This window comes from Dermochelys coriacea, chromosome 1 (assembly GCF_009764565.3).
Source record: "Dermochelys coriacea isolate rDerCor1 chromosome 1, rDerCor1.pri.v4, whole genome shotgun sequence".
Taxonomy (NCBI): domain Eukaryota; kingdom Metazoa; phylum Chordata; order Testudines; family Dermochelyidae; genus Dermochelys; species Dermochelys coriacea.
In genome coordinates this window covers 257,187,519-257,199,413 of record NC_050068.2, presented here as the reverse complement: position 1 = coordinate 257,199,413, position 11,895 = coordinate 257,187,519, and the positions used below count along the sequence as shown (strand labels likewise).

Below are 11,895 nucleotides of genomic sequence, written 5' to 3'. Positions count from 1 at the left end.
GGGAGTATGTAACACCCTCTTGAATTGATTGTTCCGAACATATTACACTGAGCGTCTAAGGCAGTGGTCTCCAAAGTGGGGTGCGCAAGACCATCCCTGGGGGTGTGCGGCAGGAGGAGAACCGCCGGCACGCCTGTGGCAGCTCTTCTACCTTTGGTTCTGCGGCGGCAGGAGATGCGCACCTGCGGCAGCTCTTCTATCTAGCCACTCCTCCCCTCTTTTTTCTTCGGTGGCACACCTGTGTCAATTTTTTTTTCTCCTGCGGGTGCGCGATCAAAAAAGTTTGGAGACCACTGGTCTAGGGGACTTGCCTCTACACTACAGCAGCAATGGCAATAGAGGCTCAGGATCTATTCCCCACGCTGCCTAGAGTCCAGGGCAGATATCAAACAAGCTGGAAGGTACTACCAGAACCAATCAAAAGTCAAAACTCAGAGACAAAGGGTTTGGTTATACTTCTGGCTTTTTGCTTGTGTTTGGAGTGTAGCAGGAAGAGTAGCATCACAGCCAGGAAGGACTCTTCTACCCTCCACATTCCTACCCATGGGAAGATTTGAAGATCTTTTGGAATTTCTAGGACAATGTCATCTCAGCAGAAATCAAAAACTCAGAAGACTTCAAGTTGCAGTCAGGCTACTGAAAGTCAGCCTAATTGCATACTTAAATCCAGATCAGAGAGGCACAATGGCAATCTCCTTGGTGCAAATACAGTAGTTTGTAAAAACACCCTTGTTTGTTTATTCTGATATTGTGTTTTAAGCGAGCCACTGATTCAGTGCTGCACCATCCATCAAAGACTGAGCCTGAACTCAGTTTTTGCCTCGGCAGATGCTAGCTGCTGGGAGAGGAAGTAGGGTGGTTTGCACTGGCTGTAAATGTTGGGTGGGTGGTAGAATTTATATATGACTAATTTTGTGTTTTGTTGGTTATTGTTTTATTACTCTGGGAACTGATATAGCTATTTTATTTTTGTGTATTCTGACTAATGCTCCTCTGTATGAGTTTGGGTGGTAAATATTTTCCCAAGGAACAGGCCCTCTGTGTTATATTGGAATTGGAAAAGGTTCAGAAAAGGGCAACAAAAATGAGGAGGAGTAAGGAACGGCTGCCATATGAGGAGAGATTAAATAAAACCAGGACATTTCAGCTTGGAAAAGAGACAAAAAAGGGGGGAGATATGTTTGAGGTCTATAAAATCATGACTGGAGTGGACAAAGTAAATAAGGAAGTGTTATTTACTCCTTTCAATAACACAATAACTAGGGGTCACCAAATGAAATTAATAGGCAGCAGGTTTAAAACACACAAAAGGAAGTATTTTTTCACACAGCATGCAGTCAACCAGTGCAACTCCTTGCCAGAGGATGTGAAGGCCAAGACTATAACAGGGTTAAAAAAGGAACTAGGTAAATTCATGGAGGATAGGTCCATCAATGGCTATTAGTCAGGATGGTTTCCCTAGCCTCTGTTTGTCAAAAGCTGGGAATGGGAGACAAGGAATGGATCACTTGATGATTACCTGTTCTGTTCATTCCCTCTGGGACACCTGGCATTGGCCACTGTCAGAAGACAGGATACTGGGCTAGATGGACCTTTGGTCTGACCCAATATGGCCGTTCTTATGTTCTCTGCACTAGGAGGGGTTTCCTTGGGTGGAGGCACCAGGTGCCTTTGTAGATGAACTCAGGACCCATACCCACACCTCAGGGCTGGGTTACACTCACAACACCACTGTGAAGTAGGACACTGCTATTACCCCCATTTTACTATGGGAAACTGAGGGACTGAATGACTTGCCTACGGTCACATAGGAAGTTTGTGTCAGGGAACTGAACCCAGATCTCCCAAGTCCTAGGCTGGTGCCAATGTTCATCTCCTAACAAGAGCTCCCTTTCTCTGTGTATATACACTTCTGCTTAGCCACAGATACGGGTGCATATTGAACAGTAATTGTTGATTGAATTTTATTATTAGGCCATGTTCTGACCATGTCAATAAGAATTCCTTGAACCTGGGAGAGAATAAATCACCACTTCAGTGTGCCTGCCAGTTGTCTGTCCTTCCCTGGCCAGCTCCCTCTATGGAGCTATAAAGAAGGCTGGTAAGTCTCCCAAACTGTAAACATAGTGCTGTCCTTCCCTCTCCTCCCCGCCCCCCCCCCCAGATTTCTCCAAATACAGTCATTTGAATGTAGGGATACAGACATTTAGTTAATGATTAGGGGAGAGAACATTATCAGGCAGGATCAGACCCTGGGTCCATCTAGCCCAGAGTCCTGTCTCAGATGCTTCAAAGCCCTGAAATATGCAGATGTGGGATAATCTGCCCCTGACAGTAGGTCTCACCCTGGCCTCTCATACTTAGAAATTGTTTTGAGCCCTGAAGCATCAAGTTTTGTATCATTTGATAAATGGTTACCTGGGGGCTCTGTGACACATTCTGGGTACCACCTTGCAACATTCAAGCAGATCAGTGCTATAATATCCTCCTTGGTTTTTTCCTGGTTCTGGAGTGTGAGGAAGGGAACACATGGCATTTAGACCCAAAGGAACTAAAAGCTCTTGAGGAGACTTCTCCATGAGATTGTGTGATTTTCTAAAAGAGAATCACCTTATTTTATTGGAGAAGAAAATAAGAATATTAAAAAAGAAATGTAAAATCTCATCCCAGATCCGCAGTGGAAAGGAAATACTCTTGTAATCAGTAACCAGTTTTACAGGAGAGCTGGGCCTTCCTCTGTTGCCCATCCTGGGGGGGATGAATGGAGGTGCAGAGAATGGGTCACTACAGACAGATGTGGTCTATCTTGGCGCTGCCGGTGTGTGGTTCTGAAATCTACAGCTTGAAATTTTGATTCTGCCTCTCGGGTCCTTGGGACAGCAGCTCTGTGACAGGCTCCTGGCACTGCACTCCAGCGTGTCCTTTCTGCCACAATGGGACATGTGCCAACCCAATAGGAAAAGCAGAAATTATTCCATCAGTGGCAGCCACAATAGCACCTGACCCAAAATAGCTTCCCAGAAAGAGAGAGGCAGATTAGGTTAAACTAGCCTGAAAGAGAGCGAAACTCCAGCTGACAATTGACAGGTGTCCGTCTGAGGAGGGATTATAAACCCCAGGAGTGAGCTCTCTAGCAGCACTTTGAGGCAGGACATTCGGCTGCAAACAACCTCATCTCCACTTTTTTTTTTTTCAAACACCAACAAATTATGGGGCTCAGTGATGACGAATGGAACCATGTCCTGGGCATCTGGGCGAAGGTGGAACCAGACCTCTCAGCCCATGGACAGGAAGTTATAATCAGGTAGGTTTGAAACTGGTGATGGAAGCGCGCGAGAGAGCATGGCTCAAGTGCTTGGTGCACTGGACTTTAGGAATAATATGCTTTTGAGCATCCTTTAGAGGTGTACAGGTGAGAAAGCAAGGAGGGTGTTGTGTCTCATTAGCCCTGGGGCTTTAGTTTTCTCTAGCGTTTGTTTGAACTGACTTCTTTCTTTATTGATCATTTTTAGGGCAGTGGGTTTCCCGTCACTATGGTTTCTGGGTCAAAAGCGTTAACTTTTTAAGTTTCCCCTCCACACTCCCCCAAAAAAAAGGTCTTGGGTTTTGTCACTCCCTGATCAGCCAGCCCACTAATGAAGTTGAACTCTAGGTCCCCACTGTCAGAACACAGTGAAGCAAAATGTTGGAGTGAGGTGGGTGTCCCTCTCGGGCCTTCCAATTCCTTGCAGTTGGTCCCTCCAGAGGTAGGGAGGAAAAACAGCATGGAAGGATACAAAAAAAGGGGTCGGGGGAAATTGCATGTGACCAATTTTTATGGAATCTGTGATTTCATCAAATTTGCTGTGATTACCTGTGATTTCTTTCTATTTCCTCTTCGGTAGTCCTCTTCCAGCCTGCCACAACCTCAGGACAAACCCTCTAGAAAGGTGGGAGGTAGGACCCAAGCTCTTTTTTCAAAGCCCAGCTTGAGTCTGTGGTCTGAGATGGGGCACTTTCCCACCCCACCCTCCTCCACTGGAGTGTGTGATTCTGAGGTTAGGGTGGGAGTTCTCCCTGGGCCAAGCTCTAGGGAGGCCCCACAACACTGAGTTTTTGAGCATCTGGGGATGGAGCAGTGAGTAGCACTTCAATGGCCTTGAGGTCCCCTCCAGTGGGATGGACATGTTGGGTTTTGATTCCCCTGGGCGCCCTGTTTCAAGTGACATACACCATGAGCTTTAACAATAAATTGAGATCCCCTTTACGTATCAATTCTGCCTACCCAATTTCAGAGGTCACCGATCCCCATAGGAACATGCTAAAAAATGCTGCACATAAACATGTTCTTAGTTAAGTTGCTTTGAGAGCTTTACTTGTGTTATGGTAAGGTCATCTTAACTAAATGTGGTGTCAATGACATTGTCAATATTTTAAGAAGGGGCTGCTACCAGATTTCTCCCTTAGCCGATGCTAAATCCCATATACCAGAGGTATGGCGTATACTTGCAAGGGGAGGACGTGGGGCAGATGACTGGAGAATCAATCAGTCTGCTTCCCCTCTTTGAATGAGAATGTTTTCTTTTAAGCATAGCTAAGGAGGGGAGCAACATTGCTTGGCAAATCCATACTCAGCATCCTTCACTGGAAAGATCTATACTTTGCTCTTGAAAAATATCCTGAGTGTAGTATTCTTGTATGACAATTTTTGGTTCTGGTAGCAGCCACAGTATGTTAGACGCTTTCCAAACAAAAAAGAAGGAATTGTCCTTGCTCCAAAGAGCTCACAACCGAAAAGACAGACAGAGAGAGGGTAGGGGAAATGAACACAGCATAAACAATAAGAAAAGCCAGCCATGGTGGTATATAGCCACATCTTGGCAATACAGTGTTTTAATAACATAATGGGGAGAAAGTGCAAGGGGTGTTTGTTTTTTGCATAACATACATAGATTATCCCTCACTATCCTAAGACCTAATCAGCCAGCTGGTTTCTTGTAGGAATCAAGAGGGATTTGAATACAGGGAGGCCTTGCAGTCTTCTGTTGGCATAGTAGTGTGTTCAGCTTGTGCTAAGTGAAAGAGCTTGTAGATAGATATCATCCCCTGGGAATATTTTTGGAAAATACTTGACACTTGATGCAGCTGGATGTATTTCAAGCAAAACAAAAATTACTCGTCAGAGGTATTTTTAGGAGTCCAAAAGATGTATCATCTTTGGCAGGCATAATTTAGCCATAGCAAGGCAGAGGGTGAAGGGAGATCGATCACAAGCATAGAATAATCAGAACTTTTCTTCCAATTTAGCGGTGACATTTTAACAAGGATAATTGTTAAATTATCCTGATAGGCTCTTTACATTGCACTGGGTGGAGAGTGTGTCTGCAACAAATGCTTCACTTATAAACTACAATAGCATATAGTTCAAATGATACTAAGTGAAGCAATTTGTTGCATGTCCTTCCCTAAGAGATACCTCTGTGCCAGTCATTTCTTTCTGAAATGAACCAGGTCATGAGGAGGAAACAAACAAGAAGGGAAAGATCCATCTTGATACATGTAGTACCTGATAAAGGACAAAATTGACACAGAAATCCTTTCTTCTGGTAACACTGGTGCCATCTTAAATGAAAGCCCTTTAAAGAATTTAAAGCCAGATAAAGAATCTTTTTGCTACAAGGCTGTTCCTATTATCCATATACTTGGGCTGTTTGTCAATTTAATCTAACTAATATAATGATGTCATAAGACTGAGAATCTGGCACGAGACTGAATGGCCCATAGAAGCAGAACTCCCTTCTTACTGCCCTCTAAGGTGTCTCTAGTTAAAGGTGGAGCGACTGACATACCTGCTACTGGACAATAGCATCATTCCACATGGCAGTGAAACCTGGTGGCCATCACGTTGTGAGAGATGGTTTGGTGGTAAAGGCACTGGACTCAAGAGATGTGGGTTCAATTTTTGGCTGTACCATAGACTCTTCAGGCAAGTCATGTAACCTCTCTGAGCCTCTTTTCCGCATGTGTAAAATAAGGATACCAATAATTTTTTGCCTCTTCTTTATTTGCCTTTTTTATTTGGAGTGTATGATCTTCAGACCTCTTTGCCTGTGTCTGTACAGTGCCTAGCTCAATGGAGCCGTGATCTTGGTACTACTGTGGCACAAATGATACATACTTATTAGGTACGATATGAATAAATAATAGTAATGTGAGCCAGTATTCCCCTTTCATTGTCACTGTAGAACATGGGGCAAAAGTGACGTTTCCTTCAGGATTGGCTGCCTGCAGTATCAACCCCCCCCCCCCCCCCCCGGTGTCTCCAACCCCAGTAAATTCAGCAGGGGAGGAATGGTGACATTAACCATTAACCACCTTCCCACCATCTCCATTTCAGTAAACAGAGCTGTTTGTAGCTTTGGATGGTGTGGGAAACTTGCCGGCTCTGGGATGGCTGCAGACCTTGTGCTCCTCCAGCTCTTGTTACCCGGTTGCTCCTCATTCTCTAACAGTGCACAGTGGCAGAACCGTGCTGTCAGATATCAGGCTTAGCTGGTGGATGGGTGAGAGAAGCAGTAGGAATTAACACACACTCTCTGCCATGATGTTGGGAGTGCTGACTGCTGTCTGCACACACACAGGACTCTGGCACAACACCTACACCTCTCTGTCGAAAGGCTTTTGGTAGCACCTTTGACCATTCTATTTAAGTGCTGTACATGGCTCCCCCGGCTGGGAGGGAGGGGAGAGAGAGATGCCTAACATTGTTCCCTCCTGGTCGATTTAAGAGCAGCGTTGATGGGCTCAGATGGAAACTCAGAGTTTAATGGCTGTAATGCCTCATGGAGCAGAGCTTGACGAAGCAGCCAAGGCATTAAATTGTGTGAATCCTCAGAGCCTCATGGCAGGTGAGGGAAGAAGGGTTTTCTCAAACAAATGTCAGTCACTCCTTCGTGTCCTGGCTGGCCCTATACTCCTACCCTGATCCTAATACGCTGGCACAATCCCAGGTGACTGGTGCCAAAGAGCTAAACAGCTGTGAAAAACAAGTAAGATGGACATCTGCTCTCTGACATCATTTGAAAATGTTAAGTGCACTGCCTGCCTGCCTCTCATGAAGAGAGATGGAGAAGGCTGGGATCGGTCATCTTAGAAAGGAGACAAATATGAGGGAACAGGGTTAAATGTTAAAAAATGATGCTTGGTCCAGGGGAGGAGCTTCTGTTCTCCCTGTCTCATAACACAAGAATAAGATGATGTGCAATGAAATGTAAAAGCATCAAATTCAAAGTGGATAGAAGGAAATACTTTTCCACACAATGTGTAATTAGCCTGTGGAACTCACTGCCACAGAATGTTGTTGAGGCTAAGAACTTAGCAAAATTCCAAAAAGGATTAGGTATTTATGTGGACAACAATAATAGCCTGAGTTGTCATAGTTATTACTGAAAACTTGGAAAGGATCTAAAACTTCTTACTTCAAGACATAGGTGCTGGAATTAGGAATACAGGGGGTGCTGCCGCACCCACTGGCTTGAAGAGGTTTCCATCATATCAGGGTTTACAGTTCGGTTCAATGGCTCTCAGTGCCCCCACTATACAAACTGTTCCAGTGCCCTTGCTTCAAGGATCAGACTAATCTCAAACAATTGAAGGCCAGGATGAGACCTTCATGGGAGGCAAATGATCTCATATCTGCTTTCTTATGAGGTTCTCATACCTTCCTGTGAAGTATCTGGTTCTGGCCACTGTCTAAGAGTATGCCTACACTGCAATCGGCGGTGTGATTGCAGTGTGCATAGGGATACTCGAACTCTAGCTAGCTTGGATACCAGAGCAGCAAAGCCACAGTCGCATGGACTGGACAAGCCTACCAAGAACCCTGGTTAATTACTTGGATGGCTAGCCCATGCTGATGTCTGTTTCTCCTCAGCTTCACTGCTCCAGTACACAGTCCAGCTAGATTAAAGCTAGCCTGAGTATGTCTACTCGAGCTGCAATCATAATGCAGTGTAGAGATTGGTATGATGCTGAAGTAGATGGACCTTGGGTTTGATCAAGTCTGGCAATTCCTGTTTTTTTTCCCATCCCACCTTTGCACCTCATGGATTCCCTGCCTCTGTTCACAGACTCTTTCAGCTTCACCCCGAGACCCAGGAACGCTTTGCCAAGTTCAAAAACCTGAAGACGATCGATGAGCTGAAGAGCTCAGAAGAAGTGAAGAAGCATGGTACCACTGTCCTTACCGCTCTGGGCAGGATCCTGAAGCAGAAGAACAATCATGAACAGGAGCTGAAGCCACTGGCAGAGAGCCATGCCACCAAGCATAAAATCCCTGTCAAGTACTTGGAGGTATGGGAATTGGAGAGGGTTTCTCGGATGAGAGGGAGTTCGGTGTGTGTAGAGAATGTGGGCTTGAGTGGGAGGACGGGTTGCACCTCTGTTCACTGATATCTAGCTGGACCTGTATGAGCTCTGTGTGATGTAGGATGCCACTGTAATATTGGAAGGCTCAGCTCCTGGGGTGTGATTCCCCACATTTACATTGCTCACACGCAACCCTTAACAATAACAAACCAGTGGGTGCAGCGCCAGCACCCATGCAAAACCAGATCATATTAGAACAGTGAGTGACAGCACCCAAGGTACTTCTTTGTATTACAGCAGCATCTGGAGGCCACAGTGAAGATCGGGGATCTATTGTGCTAGGCACTATACAAACACAGAGGGAGAGTTTACAGTGTAAATGGACAAGGCAGACAAAGGATGGGAGGGGAAGTGATTTTCCCAGGATCACGAAGCAGGTCACTGACAGATCCAGGGCTAGAACCCAGGTGTCTCCCAAGTCCCAGCCTAGTGCTTTATAGGCCACGATGCCTCTCGAATGGCTGAGGGAAGGACTACTTAATTCAGTCCTAGGACTTGCCTATGCAAACACTTAATTTGTGGCCAGCAGGAGTGTAAATCTATCTTGCAGTAGCCTGCCATGCACTAAGTGCCTGTATGCACCCTGCTGCCATGCACCAAAAGCTCCCTGATGCACTTTGATCTACTCCCATTTCAAAGCAGGGTAGATCAAAGCGCACTAAAGAACTTTTAGTGTGCGGCAGCTGTGTCCACATGGACACTCAGTGCACAGCAGGATTTTGCGGGCTAGATTTACACCCCTGCTTGCCGCGAGCTAAGTGTTTGTGTAGACAACCCCTAAGATATCATTTCCACTCTCTGCAAATAATTTTTTACTCTGCATTTACTGAAAGGTCCCTACTGTGAGTGATGCTTACCTGTCCCTTTTCCTTTCCCTCCCCCCTCTCCTTCTTGACAGTTCATTTGTGAAATCATTGTCAAGGTCATTGCTGAGAAGCATCCCTCGGACTTTGGGGCCAATTCCCAGGCTGCGATGAAGAAGGCCCTGGAGCTGTTCCGAAATGATATGGCCAGCAAGTACAAGGACTTCGGTTTCCAGGGCTAGCGTGCATATGAGGCAACACCTCCATGGAGGCCCAGCTGTGCATCTTAGAATAGCTTCCTAAGCCCCAGTGTGGGTGCCTCTTAAGTGACCATCCAAAGAGTGAGGGGGCGCTTTTGATTAGAGCAGTGTTCAGTCTCTCACCAAAGAGAGGCGCTCATGGTGATATCTGGCTTCACCTAGAGGAGAAATCTGTTTTCTTAGCAAAATTATGTATTTGTTCATTACAGAATGACCTGAGACCTTCTCCCCTGAGCTTGGCCCCAAAGACCCCATCTCATAGCAGAGCCAGAGTAGGAGAATGTTTAAGAATAGATACCTGAGAATGTGTCTGGGAGGGAGAAACTGGGCTTGAACTAAGAACTCTCCTGCCCGCTGCTAGAATTGACACCATAGCTGGCACTGAGGGACAGCCTTGGCCAAGGTCTCCAAAAGGAACTAGGAGTTTTAGGTGCCAAACCAGAGACGCCATAAAGGGGCCTGATTGTCAGGAAGTGCTGAGCTCCTGCCCTCTGAAAATCAGGCCTCCGTAAGGTGTAACAGTCACTAGTTTGGAAGAACTAGTTTGGAAGAAATGAGCCACCAAAGGGCTGTGGGGAGCATCCCACCTCCCCATAAAAGGGGGTGACAGTCTCTCAAGAGCAGGGATGAGACATGTTAGCAGGTTAGAGAGGAGCTTGTATTGCTGCCAATGGTATTATGCCAATTCTGCGGATAAGCACAGCCCTTCAACCTCTGGGGGCTGGCAAGTGTGTCACTAGTTGCTAAACTCTCATTAGCAAAAACTCTCAAGAGAAAGTGTAGGACTCCCTTGATCCTCAGCAGCTGCTGCTACGCATTTGAATTTCCATCGCACTGGGTGGTGAATAGTGTGTTTCACAGTAAATAAATATGCTTGCTGTACCAGAGTCTGTGTCTGCTTCTTACGTTTGAGAAGTGCCTAGGTGAGAAGCAGGGGAGGTGGGAAAAGGAGAGAGTTGCAAACACCCAACATTTCCTCTCTGTGACCATCACAGGACATTGCCCCTGTGGTACCAGTCTACGTCTTGAGATGCACTTGGAGTCTGTATGGTGTAGCGGAAATCAAGCTGCCCTTTGGAAGAATACAAGCCCCTTATATTTGTGTATGGGGGAGACATCCTCAACTCTGCCATTGCTCAAATACCAGCACAGATTCACAGGCTTATCGGCCTTTAAAACTCCACCTCAGCTGAATTCTGGGTCCCTGACTGCATTGTGTGGTTTCCTTGACCAAACTCTGTGGCCACTGCTGAGCTGGAGATTCTCCTTGGCCCAGCACGGGTTCTTCCTTTCACAACTGCTCAGCTGGTGCTACTTCTGCAGAGAACTGAAGGTGACACTGTACTCTACTTTCTAATGGCAGCACATTTCTTATATAAACCGAAACATGGCAACAAAAGAAATGCAACTTCTAGCTCAAGTGGGCAATAGGGGGCTGCAGCTGGCAGGCAAGTGGTTAAAACCTACAATGGAGGAAGGACAGGCCAGTGGTTAGCCTAAGACTTGGAAGACCCGAGTGCAATTCCCTGCTCTGCCACAGACTTCCTATGTGTCCTTGGGCAAGTCACTTAGTTTCGCTGTGTCTCGAGATAGGAGTATTTCCCTATCTCACAGAGCAGTTCAAATACACTGAAGATAGCGAGGGGCTCAGTATGATAATAATAGGGGCTCTAAATACTTTAGAGCGCATTCCCTACTTTAGTGTGAGTGAAATCATCAGTGACTAAGCCCCCAGTTTCCTTAAAATACAGAAGCCTAGCTGAGGTGGTCCTGCTTCTTCTTCATTCAGCTCAGAGATCCAAAAACCCTCTGCCACTCAGAGGAGAATAGGGGCAAAGTCCTTGGCGGAACAGGGAGTATTTCTTACTTTGGTCCCCTTATAAATCCCCAGGACTCCAGTTTCATGATCAGCATTCCTGTCTGGGAACTCAACCTTTCAGAATTTGGAATTGTTAACTAGCTGGAAGGGTCACTGAACTCCCTCTTGCCACCTAGATGACGTTACAGTCTACTTGGCCCTTGTCTCAGTCAGACCACTAGCAGCTTGCGCATTCTGGCTCGGGGTATAGCAGCCGCTGCAGGAAGAGCAGCATATTAAATATGGGCCTAGGATTGTCAGCTGAACACAACAGGATTCCCTGCCAGCGACAACAGCCGCTGCTTTTGGCTATAAAGCTAGGCTTGGTGGGGAGCTAAATTCTGCAGCTATGGCAGCTGCTTATGTCAGTCCAAGTGGGCCAGCAGCCATCTATGGCTATGTTCATTTAGGGCAGTGTAATGGAGGAGTGGGGCTTGCTGCTGGCTGTGTTGTATCTGACTACTTGCTGCATAGTCAGCATAAGCTGCAGTTCTATGGGATGACGTGAGTCTCTACCCTCCCCAGCCAAGCTAGTAGGGAACAATGCTAAGCTCACCTAAGTCTTGTC

The 11,895-nt window shown here is 46.2% G+C and overlaps 1 protein-coding gene across 2 annotated transcripts in view; it reads left to right on the top strand.

The window, feature by feature from the left end:
- The first annotated feature begins 3,006 nt into the window (after positions 1-3,006).
- The window catches only part of MB (myoglobin), a 56,044-nt gene continuing 47,155 nt past the window's right edge, over positions 3,007-11,895 (top strand). Inside the window, exons 1-3 of one of the 2 annotated variants that reach the window (XM_038380690.2) lie at positions 3,014-3,304; positions 8,109-8,331; positions 9,305-10,348. In XM_038380690.2, the coding sequence (XP_038236618.1) occupies positions 3,210-3,304; positions 8,109-8,331; positions 9,305-9,451 (465 nt within the window). In that variant the 5' untranslated portion in view covers positions 3,014-3,209 and the 3' untranslated portion in view covers positions 9,452-10,348. Of the gene's footprint in view, positions 3,305-8,108; positions 8,332-9,304; positions 10,349-11,895 lie in introns of those variants that run through there. The other variant, XM_043520050.1, reaches the window with a different exon arrangement.